This window comes from Phycodurus eques, chromosome 12 (assembly GCF_024500275.1).
Source record: "Phycodurus eques isolate BA_2022a chromosome 12, UOR_Pequ_1.1, whole genome shotgun sequence".
Taxonomy (NCBI): Eukaryota; Metazoa; Chordata; class Actinopteri; order Syngnathiformes; family Syngnathidae; genus Phycodurus; species Phycodurus eques.
This window is the reverse complement of record NC_084536.1, coordinates 9860873-9881276: the sequence shown is the minus strand read 5'-3', so window position 1 is coordinate 9881276 and position 20404 is coordinate 9860873. Positions and strand designations below refer to the sequence as shown.

Sequence of the window (20404 nt, the reverse complement as noted above, 5' to 3'; positions counted from 1 at the left end):
CATTGAAGGCCCCTTCTCGGTATAGTTTTTGTTAAATTATAGTTGAAGTGTCACTAAAGCAAAAAATACAGCCGTTAAATTCACTGTTCTGCGTCTCGTTTCTTTTCACCAAAAGCTAATTTTCACCATTGTTGGACAGAAACCGATGTTTCTGGTGAAACCAACCCATGTCGTAGTGCTGGTTACTAAAGAACGGAAAAATCTAGAAGCAACCTTATTTTCTGGTCAAAGACGAGAGTCTATTCTGTCCTCTGGTAGGTTCAGTGATTATGCTGTATTGTAAGAGAGCATGATATTCTGTGTGTCTTGAAGAGTCAAATGCTCTACAATGGATTGCAAAATGGGGAACTCTGCTATGAAAACGGTTGGCAATGAATGAGTTCAAGAGTATCAATTTGTTTTAAGATACTATCTTGTGCACTGCGTCAATTATACGGCCAATTTTGAGGAAGTGCTGTGTTTAATCTACAGACAGAGACCCAACAGATGTAGAAAACACAGGGACACAATTTGTATAATCCACCTCGTCTCATCTCTTTCAAACTATTTCTTGTGAGTATAAGGGATCTAACTCCTCAACCGTAGCCTACCAGAGATGCCTGGTTCGCTTAGTGCCAACTGAGTGTAACAAATACTGAGCAGCATGAGCAGCTTTAGCAGGCGCCTGCCTCTGACTTTAAACTTGTCAGCAATGAAGCATGTTCAAACCACAACGCCACACTCAAAGGACCCATTTCCCCAAGACACAATTCCGCCTTGCTCAACAACGGACCACCAGAATTACACGGTACAACTTTGATCCACACAATCTGGTGTTAAATTAACTGGACAAACTAACACCATGGTTGGATTATTAATTTTGTTAAGCAGAATCAATGTTGGGGTCTCTAATTACAGATTTGCTTACTGATATGATCACCTTGTAATTAACATTGTGATGTCGATGTAGGGTCTGCATACAAACTAAGCACTGCTTTAGCTTGGTATGAACCTGGGAAACAAGTGCTCTGCAGCATACACACATTAGACATCATTTTCAACAACAATAGAAACAAGCAAACAATGACTCTGGATAGGAAATGTATTTAGCACATTGTTCATTAATGATGTCCAAACAATTTAAAGAGATTTTTAATCAGTTGAGTTCAGTCAAAATCCTGGTTAGGGTTACATGTGAGCCAAACCAGCTCATGAACTCTTGAATAACAGTGATAATGTCTAACTTCTGATCAAGCCTATTCAAATTCCACAGACAAAACTGAAGCAAGTACTGGTTTATAGATGAATGGAGCTAAAAATCTATATTTTTTTTACTAATCGTATACACATGCTGTCACTGGGGTTCAAAGTTAAGTGAAGTTATTAATCCATCAGTAGGATGGACCCATCTTTACAATCTTAGTTTTAAATCTGTCATGTAAATAGGTCTCATTTGAATTTGAACTTGAACTTTGTGCTTGATCTAGCTACTGTATATATTTGTTTTAGATACAGCCATTTGTTTTTGCCTTTTCCACTTATATCCGCATTGATCGTATCACGCTGTGGATTCAACCCATAGACTCCTGATCACAACCCTCTTCTTATTACTATTAATCCATCCATCCATTTTCTGTACACTTATCCTCACAAGGGTCACGGGAGTGCTGGAGCTTATCGCAGCTATCTTGGGGCGAGAGATGGCGTACACCCTAAACTGGTCGCCAGACAATCCCAGTGCACATATTCACACTCACATTACTGTTAATTTAAAGAAGTATCAAAAATTTGACAACACAACTTGTCGGAATGATTCAAGTCTCAGTTATTTTCCTATCAAAGTTTGTGCAAGTAATCCAAGTACAAGGGCATTTAATTAGGATTACTTAAATACAATAATATATAAATGCTTTGTGTTGACTGACTTGATATCAATTAAGAGCCACTCTATGCAATTCTTAGTAAACTGAGTTCTGCAGCGACGTTAATTTTCATCTATGCTGGTTTTACACACCATGCCTCAATTTACAAAGGAATTAATGTGCATTAGGGCTTCGGGAGAAGTAATCAAGTGGGTTAACTGTGGTTAATGAGCTGGTAGTGGTGGTTCATCTCCTAGAACAGAGACAAGCACCAAATCTCTGACTCAATAATACAAAAGCTTCACTGAATAAAGGTGGTACACGAATCTTGGGCAGTTGGGAAGTTTTTGACGTAAGTTTCAGATGCTGCAATATTTGGCAAAACAGCTTTCTTTACCTGCTTAGAGGGTCAACCACAATGGCCCGTGGGTGTGACATGTTCCCTTCCAACAGGGTTTTCCTTGTCTCTGAGGCCCTCTGCAACCTGGCAACACTGATTGTCTTCCTGTATCCATCATTGGTCCAGTACAAGTTATTACTAATCCAGTCCACTGAGATTCCTTCAACATTGTCGAGTTCTATAAAAGAACAATTATAATGTATAAACTCTATGAATCTGATCAGCAATATTTTAAATCAATATAGTACCCAATAACATTCGACAGTTTCACCAGACACCTGAAAAAAATAGTTTTCAGTGTGTGAGTAGTGTCTTTTGAGTACACGTTGAATGGTTTCAGAAGATTCCCGTATATTCACGACCATAAGGCGCACTTAAAAGTCTTACATTTTCTCCAAAATGGACGGGGCACCTTATAATGTGCGCCGCATTATAATGTGCCTTATGTGTGCACCGAGTTCCAAAATCTGTTAATGTTGTTGTGTGACTTTGATGAGCGCTCCGCTTGACTAACTGGAAGCATTTCTTGCCGACAGGCTGCTTATATAGAGGAAAGGCGGACATGACTGAGGACAGCATGCAGACGTTAAAGGGGGAAGGGTGCGCGTGACGGAGGACGCTAAAGGCATGGCCCCATTAGGTATATAGTAACTGCATTGTGCAAAACAACATCGGTTTGGCTAAGGACCCCCGAAAATGGCACCTACGAAGAGACACGTTTATGAAGCACAGTTTAAACTGCAAGCTATCAGTTACGCGGAGGAACATGTGAATCGAGCAGCCGCGAGAGAATTCAAGATCAACGAATCCATGGTTTGCAAATGGAGGAAGCAGGAAAACGAGCTTTGCCAGGTCAAGAAGACGAAACTGAGTTTCCACGGAAAAAAATAAAAATAAAACGCGGAAACAAGGCGAGGTGGTCCGAGTTGGATTAATGAGCAAAGAACAGCCGGGAGAAGCGCCTCTACAGTCACCATTCGACTGAGTGCAATAACTCAGAGGTTTCAATCATTCCGTGAGTCTTGACGAAGGAACTCCAACCGCTGGACATTGGTGTAAACAGGGCGTTCAAAGTGAAGTTGCGAGCGGCGTGGGAGCGATGGATGACAGATGGAGAACACAGCTTTACTAAGACTAGGAGGCAGCGCCGGGCGAGTTACGCCACAATTTGTGAATGGATTGTGGATGCTTGGGCTAACATGTCTGCTTGCACTGTTGTTCGAGCTTTCGTAAAAGCCAGCATCATTTCTGAGGAGCTGCACGGCAACGAGACTGACTCAGACAATGACGAGAGGGAAACTGGAGAACTTGCCCAGCTGTTCATTTTGGATACAGAAGATGAGGACTTTGATGGATTTGTGGATGAGTATTGATCAAAATATAACGTGAGTACATTGTTAAATACTTCAATAAAGTACAACCAAACTCAGTTTTGCTCCCGCTGCCTTTTTAAAAACATTGTTTTAGCGTGCATGCATGCTACCGTGTGTTTTAAGATAGCGTATGTTTTACCATGCCTGCGCCCAATAATACAGTGCACCTTATGTATGTGTTAAATACAGAAATAGGCCCCGTAACTGAGACTGCGCCTTTTAATACGGTGCGCCTTATGGTCGTGAAAATACGGTAAATGCTTAAAAATGAATTAACCTCATTGTTTTGTCAGAAAACAATCTCACATATGTGTGGTATTATATGCAGGCTTCACAGGAAATTTTAATGTTTTGTGACTTACCATCATTAAGTATTGTTTCCCTGTTGCTTCCATCAATATTTTGCCTTCCAATGAGGAAACTGGTGGTGTCAGCAAAGTAAATATGTCCTGATGCTGCATGGTAGTCAATAGCTCTTGGGTTGACCAGGTCTTCAATTGGCACCATATGTTCATCGCTAGATTTAACGTTCATATCCAAACCTTGGATGACCCCAGGACGCCCCTTACCATAGAACAGGAAGAGATTGTTTTGGGGCTCTAAAAGTAAAAAAAAGGAGAGATTGTTTACTGTTATTGGCAAATAATTGCTGTGATTTGTCAGTGCTGATCAATCAGGCACATTGTTCTCCAGAACTACCCGTTCACTTTAATGGAGTCAAAGACCAGTGCCAATGACAGTTATCTCAATTATCCTTGAGATAAAAAGTTGCCTGACAGTACAAGAAAGCAAATGCCAAGGCAAACAGACAATGGTAAATACTTACCTTCGCTATGAATGTTGTCTCTGATTTAAAATAACACAGCATCTGCATAAAAGGACTAAGAGAGAAGAGAAGAAAGCTGACGGAGCTCCTCTGTGGCCTGCCAGCCGCATAGGGGGCTCTACATTCTCAAACCCTTTACAATCCTCTGGAGAGGTGAGAGGAGGCATGGGCTTCCAGAGAGTGAAGCAGACCTCCCCTTGCTCTCACTTCCAACCCATGAGACTACAATGCTGGGGGTGAGGACCACATGCCTCCATTCAATTTATCACTTTGCGAGGGGAAAACCAACTCCCTAGGAGACAAGCCTTGCAAAAGACCCAGATATCAAACTCCAGTGTGACTGCTGTAAGAAGCAATACCATTTAACACCACCGTCTCATTAAGTTTTGGAAGTGAGAGAGAGAGAGAGAGAGAAAGAGAGAGAGGAGGAATAAAAAGATAGCTTCTGCTATCAGATCATCTGTAATAGGGTATATGCGCAACCGACTTCCGCATTTGGCAAAACAGGTCAAAGAACTTCGTGATAGCAGGAGACCTGCAGGACAAAGCACCCGTATAGGAACTTTAAATGTCTACAAGATGTCTTCAAGAGCTACCAAAGAGGACAACAGCCAATGTTTAGCTTTGCATTTGTATAAATACTGTAAATGATATACTATACATGTATTTAACTTTTATCTGAAGACACTACAGTAGCTATAAAGAAAACACTTTTAACAAGTTAAAAACCATATATATGGTGGGAACCCCACATGTTTCTCCACATGTGAGGACATCCATCTGGGGCATAGTTTTATTTGCTGTTCCTGCTGTGCATGTCTTGACCTCTGAGGGGCAGTATGTTGCATGCAGTGAGATAGACACTTGCAGTAACAAAGAAAGTTGAAGACACGATTGAATATTGTTAATATAACTTGTTTTTCTCAGAGTTTGAAGAATATATGCCTGAGAGTATTGTTATGTTTCATTTTTATATGTGTTTATACAGCATTTGTGTACCAATATTCATTATTTTGAGAGATGTACTGTAATTGCTGCGAGTCTGATGCAAATTTTCGTTAGCTCATCATTGTGTTTTTCATTCATTGTGTTAGCTTTCAGTTAGCAATTTTCTTTAATGTATTTGAACACGCAATAGGTGTAATTATTTTGTTATGCGTTTAGTTTTACAGTGAACTTCAACTGGAGTGCCAATAAACGACTTTAAGCAAGTAACATTCACTCTTACTTCTAGCCACTATGTTAGCTGCTTAGCAACCTGTTGTTTTGATCACATAGTCTCTGCATGCCGTCCAGGCGCTGCTAGATAGAAGTGCTGGAGTGGAGCGGGGAATGGACTCCTTGTATAAGAGTGGTAAAATTTAAGATTTTAGATCCAGTCCGATCTGATCCAATACTCACTTTTTTGCTGACATCGGACTGATATCCGATCTCGAAGATTGGATTGGGACACCCCTAACAATTCATGTCATCAATCCATGGTTATGCTAGTTATTGGAGCATACACAGGAAGTCCGCTAGCCTGTTTTCCGGATTTGGTCACGTGACGTTCCGCATATCGCGGATGGGGGACTAACTCAAATGTGTGAAAACAAAACCTCCTGATGCTTTGTTACTCAAACTGCAACTTTTTTGACTCCCTGTGTGTGACATGAATTTGATCTACTGCTTTTAATGTCAGCTTCACAATCTTCCTGAATTGATCATCCTGGTCAACAAATGCAGACAAAGTTAAAAGCTTAGATGGTAATCATCAATCAAAACGCCAAGGTGATGATAGTATTAAATCGTTTTTTAAATGATCTGTGTCCATCAGCACCCTTCTTAATCAACGTCAGTCTGCGGCAGAATAATGCACCGTCTGCTCTGTTATGACCTTATGTTGTCCTTTTCAGACATTCATTACAAGCACTTCCAATTTGCTCTGTTAGTGACTGAGCTTACTGACAACAAAAGCTTCAAAGAATATATTTTACAGGAGGATAAACTTACTTTTGCAGGATTGTCCATCAGAACCAAGGCTGTAGCCAACACGGCAATGACACGTTCTGGACTTGTAGCTGCCTCTCAGAAGACAAATATGGGAGCATCCACCCAATTTCCCATAGGAATTCATTTCACATGCATGAGACTTAACTGTGGACAAAATCAGTGAATATCATAGTAAGACCGTGAAACATTATTGTGTACACACATTGAGGGTTTGAACCGACTAGTCGATGCATCGACTTTACCACTCAGCAATGATGATTCTAGCTTCAAGTCGATTTAATTGCTGATCATGTGTTTTGACATTAACAATATGGACACCTTGCAAAAGTCAACGTGGTTGGTCGGCGCAGCAGTAGCATGGTCACTTGCAAAAAATGCAAGCCTGTCCTCAAATACAGAATAACAAAAAGCACAATTGCTACATACGCCCATTTAAAAAGGCATCCGCTAATCCGCTTGCTGACGAGGAGCATAATTCCTCACGTCAGCTGTCAACAAATTCACTAAATGCCCTGCTGTGACAGTGACAAGACAGACAATATACTGTAACGTCTGCATAGACAACAGGACGATGACAGGCGGTGGTCGATCAATAATCTCTGTATTGTGAAAATGAACGGTTAATATCATCAACAAATAGTGTTTCGGTCAAGCCAGACACACAGCAAGCTCTTCTTCTTCCACTTGCTACACCTGACTCATTCATCCAATCAACAAATCACACTCAGACACCTTTATGGTCTCACAGACAGTTGGAACTTATGAAACCCTTGTGACAATCCACTTAACACAACTGCAGGTTTGCTTCAGTACATTCCCTCCGATTGTATTTTAAAAATAAATATTATATACAAGTATTATATACTGTAGCGACCCAGCAGTTATGTTACCTGAATTGGTCTTAGCGTTTTACAAACTCCGACTCTCTGCGTGGCCGTGAAGGTATCTGAATGTGATTGAAAAAGCAAGTGTCTGAATGTGATTGGATGAGAGTCGGGGTGGGGCCAGTGCAACCGAGTACTGCGAAGTAAGTGAGGGAGCGAGCTTGTGTTTGAAGGTGAAATTGTGCACGGCATGTTGACAACTGCAAAAAATACTGTATCAGTGACGACATTGATTACTGTAATTTCTCGTGCACCCATGTATAATATGCACCCCCAAAGTGGACCTCAAAATTCTAAAAACCCCTTCTACCGATGTATAATGCATGTTTACAATGCATTATTTTCCTTCCACCCATATGATCAAAACATGAAGTATTATCTGTATTTTTTTTCAAATAATTATTCTGATGTTAAGCACTTTATTTGAACACACAATACTTTCTTTTTATTTACTTGCTCTTATTTTGAAATTCACAGCCCTACTTTTATTTAGTAAATGAGAAAACAGAGTTGTGCTCATATGTTTGACTACCCAGGCAGAATTTGTACCTATATACAATGCGCACTATTGACTTGACAATTTTTTGGGGGGGGGAAATACACATTAAACACGAAAAATTATGGTAATCGGCGTCGACTTGACTATCGTCACCTTAGTGTAGACTAGGGTTAGGGGTAAAATCTGAAGTCGTTCAACCCCTAGCGCACACTACAGTATATGAAACATGTCTTTTACCTTTGGGTTGAGTGAGTTTGTGGTAAACACGGAGGGATTGCATATTTCCCAGACTTGCAAGTGGCTTGAGCTCTGCTGTGACATTGAACCTGTGGATTTGCAGCAGCGACACACTGAAAGTCCCTCTAGAAGGGTCAGAGTAGGTACTCTGCGTGGCATACAGGAAGTTCTCAAACACAGCTAATGCAAAAATATTTGACACCTGGAAAAGAAAAAGAGATCAAATAAGCTTTTCTTATTATACAATGAACCTAAAAATAAGACAAATGAAATGCCCCAAAGCATGCAGACTGAGAGGGTGGGTGAGGTGAAGCGAGGGCCTGTCCTCACATTTGGCAGGCCACAGACTGGACTGAGAAGCTGGCCACCTCTCGTGGGGCAGACACTGGCCTGATACCTTGGCAACCATGCTACATTTAGCAGGCTGACACCCATGAAAAGCGACATGACTGGCTGAGCCGTGTTCACAGGAAGTGGAGTTAAACTCGGGAGCGTGATGTCACGTCAGGGGCACAGAGAATCATGAGTCTGAATAAATAAATAAGCAAAACTACTGTTCCACCTCTCTCAATGGCATTCGCCTAGGACTTAACATTTCACATGCACACGTACTGTATATTATCGTTGTTGTTGAAAATCAGGTATCTCCACTTGATTAGGATTTTGACGATTTAACTTAATCTGATTATGTGTTCTGCTGTTCATCAAATAATTTACTTCTGCTTTAGTTCATATCTCCCCATTCACTTTGTTTTGGAAATGAGAAATGACACAACGAGGTGTAGAAAAAAAGCTAATCGCTGTATTTTAATGATTCAAATCAGTCTAATTGCAGTCATTTGGGGTTATACTTTTATAAAATGTGCTGCAAAAAAGTGACATACAAAAGTACTCAGTTCCCCAATTGCATATGTACCTCCCTGTATATTATTTTAAAAAGTTGCTGCTGTTATGCAATTATAGAGGTTAACCTTAAACCTTAACCTTAAATGGAAGCATCAAACATATATTTGACTTTTCATATGTGATTGTTTGGGCCTCTATGATTTATTCAGAATAATTAAAATACAAATTCCTGCCTGAATCCTCGTTTCTCCAAAACCATCACTTTTCAGGCAACCAAAAAATAAAAAAAAATAATAATTTTTGTTTCATGTTATGTCATGTTTTCCTTCTGCCCTTTTTTCATGTCATGTGTGCTTTTTAGGTTTTCGTCACCACCTGTACTAGTCAGCCCTGCTACTTTTGTCAAGCAAATAGATTCCTCCAGCTCAAAGACATTTGTTTACATTTAGTTCCCTGGTTTCGTTCAGTCTGTGTCAGTTCATTGTTGTTGCTGTCGTCTTAAATCACAGCTTTACCCCCATACTTCAGTGTTGAGTGGTTTGTTTCTCCTCATGTTTCTTTGTTACTTGATTGATGATTTTTGGACTTTTATTTCAGTTTTTCAGTTTTTATTTTTCTGCAGGACTTTCTGTTTTGCCATTTTTGTACGAAATCCTTTGAGTACATCCTGCACTCCTGCCTTGCCTCACTGACTCCCTGCGCTTGGGTCCGCCACCTTTCGCCACCAAGTCCACCATGCAAGCCCATCTCTCTGACATTATTGTTGCATCGCCAAGGAGAACAAGCCATTTTCAACACTTAAGGTCTGTCAATAAATTTTAAAAATAACAGATTAATGTGGGGACTGATCAATAGTATTTTACTGTGAAAAAAATGGTCAAATTTGGACATTCGAGGTTTCCATCACAACAGTGAAGAAATACCAATTGTGTCACCATTACTAAAAGAAATATGTGATGGCTTGTTGTCTTAACAGGTGTAAAAATGGATTCTTGAAGTTTAAAGTTAACTGCTGTGTATACCAGTATGAACAATATTAATGTTAAAATGTTATTTAAAACATTGCCTTTACATTTGATCAAGGTTTTAGTATGGAGACAGTTTGGTTTTGGTACTAAATATTCATAACATAATTGATGTCAATTTGGAAATCTTTTTTAGCAATGACCATATTAGACTAGTCTACATGAACAGTGTGTTCACACACTTGTGAGGTACTGTATCACTGTAGTAACAAGCCTAAATTAGGCTATTCCAGCCTCTTGAACTGCGTGTCTGTGCATTTGTGAGCCCAACTGACAGTTTGTCCTCCCTACCTAGGGCAAAAGCAGTTATATTATGTAAAAATAAATCCCGAACATAGTTCATCCATCCATCCATCCATCCATTTTCTATTCCTCACTATGGTCGCGGGTGTGCTGGCGCCAACCCAGCTGACTTCGGGCGAGAGGCGGCGTCTGAACATAGTCCTGTTCATGAATTACACATACTTCTTGCGTGAATATAGAGTGTCGATCCGTTTACCTGAAATCATATTTTAATGAATGGCCACAATCTGGTAACATACTGGTGAAGAGCTAATTTGAAAGATTTGCCGCACGTCTTATATACATCAATTTGGCTATTGTGAGTTTAACCTTTTATGTCAACATGAGAAGCGACTTATGCGAGAAGCAAGTAGAGAATGTAGCACCTGTCTTGTTGTGATAACATGGGGCAAAAGCAAAACGCAGTCACTCACCTGGCTTCCCTGGAAGATATTGTGTCGGTTTTTGCCTTGGTAATCCACAACATCGATGTAATCCAGGTAGGCATCTGCCCAATACACCAGCCTTTTGACCACATCCACTGCCACAGCTGTGGGCTGCTCAATTTTATAATCCACCAGCCGGGTCCTGTTGGTGCCATCCATGTTGCAGCGCTCCACCTTGGCTATGTTCCCATAGTCAGTGAAGAACATCATTCTGCACAAAGGAAAATTACAGTGGGGCCTTGAGATACGAGTTTAATTTGTTCTGTAACCCTGCTTCTAACTCAAAATACTTAAAATAAAAAAATAAAAAAATCTACTATAAAATCTCAAATCATCTTTTCCCAATGAAATGAATGGAAAGGACAAACATTCGTTCCAGCCTCCCAGAAAATAAATAAAATTAAAAAATAAGTGTGTGATGTATTAAATAAGAAATATAGCAATCATTGTACTTTATAAAAACTTGTGTCAATAAATAAAATAAAAAAATAAAATAACTAAATCTAAAGTAAAAAAATAAACAGTTTGCGCATTATGATTAATTCATTGCGTCTCCTTCTGGTGTGTGCAACTTGGCCACCCGGCGACAATGTAAGCTCATTGACCAGCTTTTATGTTCATGGTCACATGTGGAAAATCTGCCTAATGAGTCCCATAAGACCACTGTTTGTAAAGCTTGGCAAAGTCTGTCCTACAAGACCACTTAACTTTCTTAAGGAAATAACAGATGCAATGTGTGAAGCATTTAAACAAGCAGAACCCTTTTCCACAGCCTCTCATGGTGAATGTGAAGGCCATTAGCACTGACACGTGATCATGCCATAACACTCCCTCCACTATGTTTCCCACATGTTAAGCTTTAAACCACAAGCTGTCCCTTACCTTCTCCAAGTGTTAGTACTTTCATCCTTCTGACAGAAATTCATCTTATTTTCATGTGTCCATAGAATCTCATTCCAAAATGCAATCTGGCTTTTCTGTGTATTACCAGAGTGTTACCAGTAATTTGCACATTGTTGTATACCGTCTTGATTTACATAAATGAGGGTGTTGCTTGAAGATTGAAGATTTTGACGATGAAACACCTACCTTCTTCTGAATATTATGTTTTTTTTTTTTTTCAAATACAAAGTCCATCTGCCATTATTCACTTTAGTTGTCAAAGCAAATCACGACTTTTTGAAGGAAAAAATGGAGTGGAAAGTGGTCTGCATTCATACTGTCTGTAATTTCCGAATGGTTATTGCCATCCTTTTGTGAAACCTCCAAAATCAAAGCTGTGCATCTACACTTCCATCTATCCATTTTCTGTCCCGCTTATCCTGACTAGGGCCGCAGGTGTGCTGGAGCCTATCCCAGCTATCTTCGGGCAAGAGGCGGTGTACACACTGAACTGGTCGCCAACCAATCGCAGGGCACATAGAAACAAACAACCATTCACACTCACATTCACACCTATGGGCATTTTAGAGACTTCAATTTTTCTACCACACATGTTTTGGGGACTCACTGTCAAAATACTTCCAAAACGTCACACACACTGCAAATTTTTATGACTCACACTGTACATATTTTGACATTGGGCACATTCATATCTCATTTAGGGTCCCCTGGGGGGCTGGCACGAGGCATAATGAGGCGGATGCCGGGCCGGGCCCTTTTTCTTGTCAAGGTAAGAAGCATTAAGGAATACAATTGTCAGTAGTGTTGTGAAGTTGAGGACAGAATAGCCAATAAAACGGCTTGAACTTATTGCACAAAGTTCCTCTGATGTTGTCAAGGAGCCTGGGAGATAAATAAGCTCCAGAGGTCACACCATCTAAAATGGTCCTGCATGAGAAAAAATACAATAAAACCCTGCCTGAATAAGTTGGCGTCTGCTCTGTGAAATGTAAAAATACCTTCTTTTATTAGAGAAAGACAAATGAGAAAAATCAAGACGTTGCAGGATATAATGGAATTGTAGAATTACAAATGTCAGAGTGCTGGTTTAGGTATCTTGCAAAAACACCTCTGGCTGACGTCAAATGGTAGTGTGGGAGCTAGAATAAGGGGGCTCCCACTGAGACGGCCCATCCATTACAAAATAACAAATCACCCTACTGGGGTGAAGCATCTCACCATTTCAGCAACTTGAATAGATTAAGTGGATATTTGTTTTAAGTTGATGAGGTAGCACTAACCATGTGTCGCTCTTTCACAGGCAGTTGCTATTGCTAATATTAAGTGATGGATGGGCCGGGACGCACACTCTACACCGGGAATTGGAACTCTAGGCTAGCAGCTACAAATGGTGTTTATAACTTCCTGCCCAAAAAAAAAAGAAACATTATCATTGTTATTCTATTGATGAAACATTATATGAAACACACGATTCAACAAACTGATGCTACGTCTTCTCCATTGAATCAGCTGTTACTAGAAAACACTGCATAAAAAGCAGTATCTTTGAGGCCACCATAAATGCTCAGTAACGCTACCCATAGAGCAGCTTGAATACTTGGACCTACTGTAAACACAAAAACAACAGCATTCTGTAATAATAGGATATTTTAAAAAGAGTGCTGCAGAAGACCTCAGAGTATGAGAATGCACAGAGGAGCCAAACCACTAAGTACCTCTAATACTGTGAGGGAGGGCCGATGAAATCAATTCCAGAAGAGAGAGGGAGTCTGTTTCACATAGAAACCAGGTGTTATAGAGCATACTGTATGTGCGAATCAATGCCCAAGTAAAGGGTCTCAATTAACTAAGACCAACACTCAAATGTCATTCTGTAAAACATATTATTTGGCCAAGGTTAACAATTGTAGCAGCCTTGTGTCACCCAGACTAGTTGAACTGGAACCTTAGTGGGACGATCAAAATGAACTCTTAACCATGTCCACAATTAACATTGACTGGCATGCTAAACTGCTCAAAGCGTCTGCTGACCTTTGGCGAGAGAACTGCTCGCAAGTCACAATTGCAGGGCACATATACACAAACAACCATTTGCACTCATCTTCACACTTGACATGGGCGAGAATCAGATTTTGACAGTATGATAACCTTGAGCAAATATATTGTGGTTTCACGGTATCACTGCAATTACAGCTATGAAATCTATTATTTTGAAATGTAAGCTATTTTATTGTTAAATAACATATCGCTGGAAACTAAAATAACGGCATGTTTGTTGATCCATTAACACTGCATCGTTAAAGAGAGAAAGACATTTTCAACAATTTAGACCAGGTCAATTTGTAGAAAATAATAACAATAATAATAACACACACACATGGGGACTGACCAATAGCATTGATGAATGAAATAAATAAATAACAAAATAAAAATTTTAAATAAAATCAAATAAATAAAACCAAATGGTAGTCCAAGAGTAAAAGCATTTATTTCTCAGAAAATTAGTAGCTACTTCTCTGCTCTGTGCCACTTCGTGAAGTAACGTCAGAGCGTAAACAAGCTGACAAGTTACCTTGAATTTGTCGAGTGATGGTTGGCGCTCTCGTAAACATGATATCATATTGGAAGTACGGGCAAGTCAACCAAGCATGCATTTTTGGTATTAATTTTTTTTTTTTAAAGAATATGGGAGCAAACCAGAGTACCCGGAAAAGCGAACACGTGTTTGAACTTGCATTTATTTATTTTATTTTTGTATGATTTATTATTCTATTTATACTGATTTGGGGCATCGTTGTTTTTACATAATTTCAAACACTATCGCTCAGAAATTTGGGGTCACTTGGAAAGCCTCTTTTATTTTATTTTATTTGTTTTTACTAATTAATGTCGAGACTGTATTTCTGATTGATTTAATGTTATTATCATTGGAAAAAAAAACATCTTGTAGTGCTTTATTTACCCCCATCCACTTGCTTGGCTCTTGCCATTTCTATTCTTATTTTTTTTTTTTATCTGTTCCAATTTGTGTGTGATTATCAAGCCCTCCTACTATCATTGTGGGACTCCATACTAGCTACACTCGCAATGCTGTCCAAGCTCTGGCTCGTGTGGGGAGAGCTCAAACATCAACCAGTAATGAACAACTACTCCACACCCAGAGAAAGCACAGAGAAAGCACAGAGATCGAGCTTAATCTGTACGTCAGGTCAGCAGAGAGAAGGGCTGCCTTCCAGATATCTTCAGATAAAAGAAAGACAGCATCAGCAACGAACAACACTCTCCATAAAGGTCCACATCCATACAGCATATAAAGGATAGCGTCCTCGGATTACAGAAGGCGCTGATGGTGAATTTCCGTGTATGTTCAAATTGCATGGGGTAAATTCAAACCAAATACACAATATGTTACAAAATGATAGGACAAAACATTTATAGAAGTGTAGTCATATATTGTTGAAAAAATAATAGCAGGAAAATAATCTTCCTTTCAATGTCGGTGGGGTTTGCAATGTAGCAAACAAGCATATTTCCCAAAACCATTGGAAGTAGAATTTTGAACACAATTATGGGTTAACAAAAACAGACAAAACATACAGTGTGATAAAGATTTTGTGTTGTAAGTGAATATAAGTGTAATATGAACTTCTAATGTTATTTCATGTCATGTCTATTTTCTCTGAATATTATTCAACAGAGTAGCTGCTCATTTTTGTTCATTTTATTGATATTTGGAGGCTACCTTCACTTTAATATGCACTAACAATCCACATTTTCGTTGTTCAAAAGAGTTTAACCAATTCTAACTCAAATAACTGTGTACTATTCAATTCCGTCAACCAGCACCCTTCTTTAGCCATTATCACACTACATTTGTTTTTGTGGTGTTCACTGCGAGGAAGGGCGCAGGACGGCACAGGGTGTCCATATATGGCATTGGTTGCTAAGCTACCGAAGAGGTAGTAGCTTGGTGCCTTTTCTCACTGTATATAGTGGAGGGACTTTACCTTTAATAATGAGGAGGAGATGTGAAACAAGTGAAGCATGTGTGGCTATGCTATATTTTATTTTAAGCTAACATTTGTATTGTTAAAAATACTAAAATCACACATTTCTACCACTTTCAACCAACCTTGTACATTTATTCCATTTTCTCCATGTGATTTAATGTACAACTCAATCGCTTGCTATCTTCACTCTGAAATCACTCCGCGACTACCTCTCCTATTGGATGTGGTGTCGGTCAGCACAGCGCGCTGCTGTCCAAACTGCACTTTTTCTAATTTGGGTGCGCCCACCGTGCGCCGACACATGACGCGGCACGGAGTTTTGGCAACAAAATCTATCCAGTGAGAAACTGTAAATATTAAGAGTAATATCACTGCCTTTTTAAATCAATATAACAGACATTGCAGTACAGCACGAGAGCAGTATGTTGCATCAACAACATATCTGAAGTGGTAATTGAGTTATTACTTTTCCTCCAGTTCCAACAAAATGACACAGAAATCACAATCATAAGCTTAAAAGAGTTTGGTGACCAAATGTGTTATGTTGAAGGACCCCTTCAAGATCTATACTACAACTGTTTAATTTGCTTGTGTCAGTGTCGATCTTGTCAAAGTTTAAGCTTTATTTATTTTACTCTAAAACCAGTAGGAACTACATTTCCATGAAATGTGTCTACTGACCTCAGTCGTAAGAAACAAGGACACGGTCAATACATGCAAAGGTGAAACTCCCAATTTGCTCGATGATATACGGGCCGACATTCACCCAGGGTAACGAGCTGAAGCTGACTGAAAGAATGAGGTCGGAGTTTCCATGGCAGCCCGCAGCCTTGACGTGAATCAATCCAAAATCATGTCATGCTCAAAGATGGCCGCTTTACTAAAAACAAACTGACAAATACGTGATCAGCAGCCCACAAACCACCAAGAGGTTTCCGAACACTGGCAGCTGGTCCACTTCAGTTATGGGGAGCATGCAGACATTGGCACTCCAAAAACATTCATCCATCCATTTTCAACACCGCATATCCTGGTTAGGGTCACAGGGCGCTGGAGCCTATCCCAGCTGACTTCAGGCGAAAGGCGGACTACAACCAGAACTGGTTGCCAGTCAGTCGCAGGGCACATACATTCACACCGGCACTTACCTTAAATTTATCTTACCTAAATTAAAACAAACTTATAAAGTTCCAATGCAATAATGTTATGTATGGTAATGAATTTTTTAACATTTGTTCCTTCTGCAACATATAGCAAAACAAAAAACAATGCAATAGTTACAAAATTGCTTGGATATTTCACCCTGGTGAAGTCTAACAATTATGTGACCATCTGTTGCCAGGCAGAGTTCATATCTGGATTAATCCTAATGGCTAATTAAAAACAAAGCATAGTTCATCCCAGTCATCGTCACCAATGAGAAACAAACTAAACTGCAACACAGAGTAAATTACTCCCAAAACACCACCATAGTGGTGCCTTAAGATAACGAGTTTAATTTGTTCTGTGACCACGCTCATAACTCAAAATTCTAATATCTCCAATCACCTTTCTCCATTAAATGGATGGAAATGCCATTAATCCATTCCGGCTTCCATAAAAACAAAAACAAATTTTTGTAATATGTTTTTCCTTCCATCCATCCATCATCTGTACCGCTTTATCCTCACAAGGGTCGCGGTCGTGCTGGAGCCTATCTCAGCTATCTTCGGGCGAGAGGCGGGGTACACCCCAAACTGGTCGCCAGCCAATTTTAATAAGGATAATAGCCCACTCTAATATTTACTTTATATAACATATTAATAACATCATTAAACTGAATTAAATAGTTTGGGCATTGCAATTAATTCATTGTAACTCCTTCCGGTGTGTATGACTTGGCCAACGTGGGGTGGGGGGAGGGGGCAGTATAATACAGTCATGAAGACACAAATGACTTTCACCACTCCAGTGAATCAGTCAACTTCAGTAATATTAGTTGTTTTAAGCAGAGGATAAAGAAAATATGCCTGTCACTATTGTTATATTGTCTCTCTACATGTGTTGCTCCCCCGTTTGTGGTCAAATATCCGTTACTTAAAGTGACAGTGACAGCAGTGCTACAGCTATGCTGCTTTACAATATTTGTTAGCATTAAGATAAACGGATCTTCCTAAGACAAAGCTATGTGGTTGTTTTAAACACACAATGTGTAATTCTCTCTGTTTTATGTTTAGTTTGATAGTAGATTCAACTGAGCGTGGTAATAAACAGCTTGAACCTTCTTTTTTGAAGAATTGTTCACTATTTGCCAAACTGCTGCTTGTTATGAAGTGAGTTAGATGCTCATATCTCAAATTTCTGGTCAGAAGTCAAAGCAAAACATCAGCCGAAAGATTGCTCGAATTTCGAAAAATCATAAGTCGGGTTACTCGTATCTCAAGGCACCACTGGGTAACAATACTGTGACACTGCAATGATGCAGTGCAATATTGGTATCATAAGGCCAGGCAAAGTGGTGCTAGCTTAGTTGGAAATATCTCTTTTAATTGATATGAATCCGAATTTGTTGTCAGCAAAGCAGCTCACATCCTCGCTCATGTCTTTTTTTCTGTCCTGTCATGTCTTACAAACACTCCTGTGCTGCCGTGATACGCTTGCCTGATATCTTCAGTTTGTCACCCTGTGGTTGACAGAATTCACAAGCACATGCTCACAGCTAGAGCAACAACAGCACCCCGAGTCTGTCAGAATACACAGTTATATTGGTTTGAAAGTACTTAAAGAGAACAGGGAGGTACTGCCAAATTATTTTGTTGTCAAAGGACACACTTAACTCATTCACTGCCATGGATGTTTACTGTGTATTCAGTTTACTGCCACCAATATGTATATACATGAAGTACATTTTTCAACGGAATGGAGGAGGGTTTCACCCAGGTTGTCTTTGATGACTAAAGGATCCCTTGTAGATGGTGACGTTGGGTTAGGGTTAGGGCAGCTTTGGATTTTAGGGCAGCACAGCTCTAAAAGGGGGTCAATCTCGGGTTGTCACGTTGATTATGAGGGAAAGAAATGCCAACATGTTGGAAGTGAGTCAAGTTTAGGCACCTCACACTCGAAAGGAGTACATATATTTATGGTATAACAAGAGTATGTGTTGTGGTAGGTAGTAGAAAGTGTGTAAAGATTGTTAGAAAAGATGACGCAGTTCATGGAGTATATGGCGAACGCCATGTAAAAAGCCACACTCGAGCCATGGAGTGAGTTAGCGTCGCTCATGGTGCATTTCTTAGTTCTACATCTGTAATCTTTATTTTCTTTTTTGCCAACAAAAGCGCTTCCTCAGTTTTCTTTTTGTTGTTTTATCAGTTGAGTTGTGCCAAAAGCAAAAAACATTAGTGTCAAAGTCACTGTTCTGCTTTACAATGTACCCCCCCCCCAAAAAAAACATTCTCTTCGCTTTTTTTGGTTTGTTTGCGACTTGGCTGTGGTTTTACATGGTAACAATTCTCATTCATGTGATGAATAAAAACAATAAAAAATTAAAAATATCGATACACAGTTCCACAATTCTTTTCCCCCCTCAAACTGAAAATCATGCTTGCTGAATTTCCTCATGAAAGATATAAGGTGACAATTGTGACTGCAAATTTATATCTAGACATCAGAAACATCACCAGTAATCCACCAAATCGTACTGCTTACCAGGACAGAGAATAACTGAAATATTTTATTTTATTTTAAAACTTACATGTGATGACAAATGAGCTTGAGGGGCTTTGTGAGACGCTTTATTAAACAAGCGTGGAGACACTCACCCAGTGAGAGGATCCAGTGCGATTCCTTTAGGATTCAGCAGGTCTAGCTGGAGGAGAGTCACACAAGTGTCGCCACTCTGGTCACACACAAATATCTTGTCGGTGACCCGGTCAACAAAATAGAAGTTGCCCGTCAGCCAGTCGATAGCTATGTGCTCAGCATCTGTAATGAGAAGGAAATAGCTGTAATAAACAACTTCCCGCAGCTACTAGAACCGTATGTCGCTTCTTATAATGGCACTAAAATGTCCCCTTTTCACACATTATGCGTCCATTCCGCATGCAAAATGGCCACGTTCTGAATTTAAAGCATAGCCCATTTGTGCATTTAGAGTGCTGAGTGGTTGCTCTCAAAGTGCGGCTGCCTGCACAGCCGACGGTGCTAGTGGTTAAGAAATCTTTCCTCAGGGAGAAGATTGTCTTGAAAGGCAATATCAGGTTGTGGATGGTGAGTAGCACCTCAAGATTACATTCCCATATAGGCAACTGATTTTGTCAAATTATATTTACATTGCAAACACTCTTATCAAACTGCAAATGGGGAAATCAGACCATGCGGAAAAACAGCAAGGGTGTTAGAACGACAGGCTCAATAAATGGGGGTTTAAAATTTTAAAAAAACGAAAACAAAAACAAAAAAACACTTTTTGTCATTTCATTCAAAACTGTGAGTATCAACAACAGTAGTCGATGAGACAACTTATCTTTTAAAAAAAAATCTTCCCTTTCTGGTCAAATCTTGTGCCTCCAATTAGATTTTCAAGAAACCACCATGGACCCGAGGAAAAACAACCAATCAGAAACAAAAGGCGTGCCACACGAGATGTCAATCATTCTCGTGCACTTGTGGTTTCACTAAAAGCAGATTAGTTAACATGAAATATAGCTGAAAATGTATTTAGGTTTCTACTCACATTTTTTCACGGATACATGTAAGCAACGTACATGGTAATGCTTTCTAATAAATAAAACCTGATGATGGGTCAAAGTTGTTGGTCTACTCGTTACACGATTGAGATGCGACAATAAATCAATAATTA

At 39.6% G+C, this 20404-nt stretch overlaps 1 protein-coding gene across 8 annotated transcripts in view; it reads right to left on the bottom strand.

Moving 5' to 3' along the window:
- lrp1bb (low density lipoprotein receptor-related protein 1Bb) overlaps positions 1-20404 on the bottom strand; it is a 341490-nt gene that overhangs the window by 174884 nt on the left and 146202 nt on the right. For all 8 annotated transcript variants that reach the window (XM_061691330.1, XM_061691337.1, XM_061691332.1 and 5 more), the window contains 6 exons: positions 19365-19527; positions 10640-10862; positions 8053-8254; positions 6433-6576; positions 3977-4213; positions 2239-2419 (listed from right to left, as the gene is read on the bottom strand). In XM_061691330.1, coding sequence (XP_061547314.1) covers positions 2239-2419; positions 3977-4213; positions 6433-6576; positions 8053-8254; positions 10640-10862; positions 19365-19527 — 1150 coding nt within the window. The remainder of the gene's footprint in view (positions 1-2238; positions 2420-3976; positions 4214-6432; positions 6577-8052; positions 8255-10639; positions 10863-19364; positions 19528-20404) is intronic.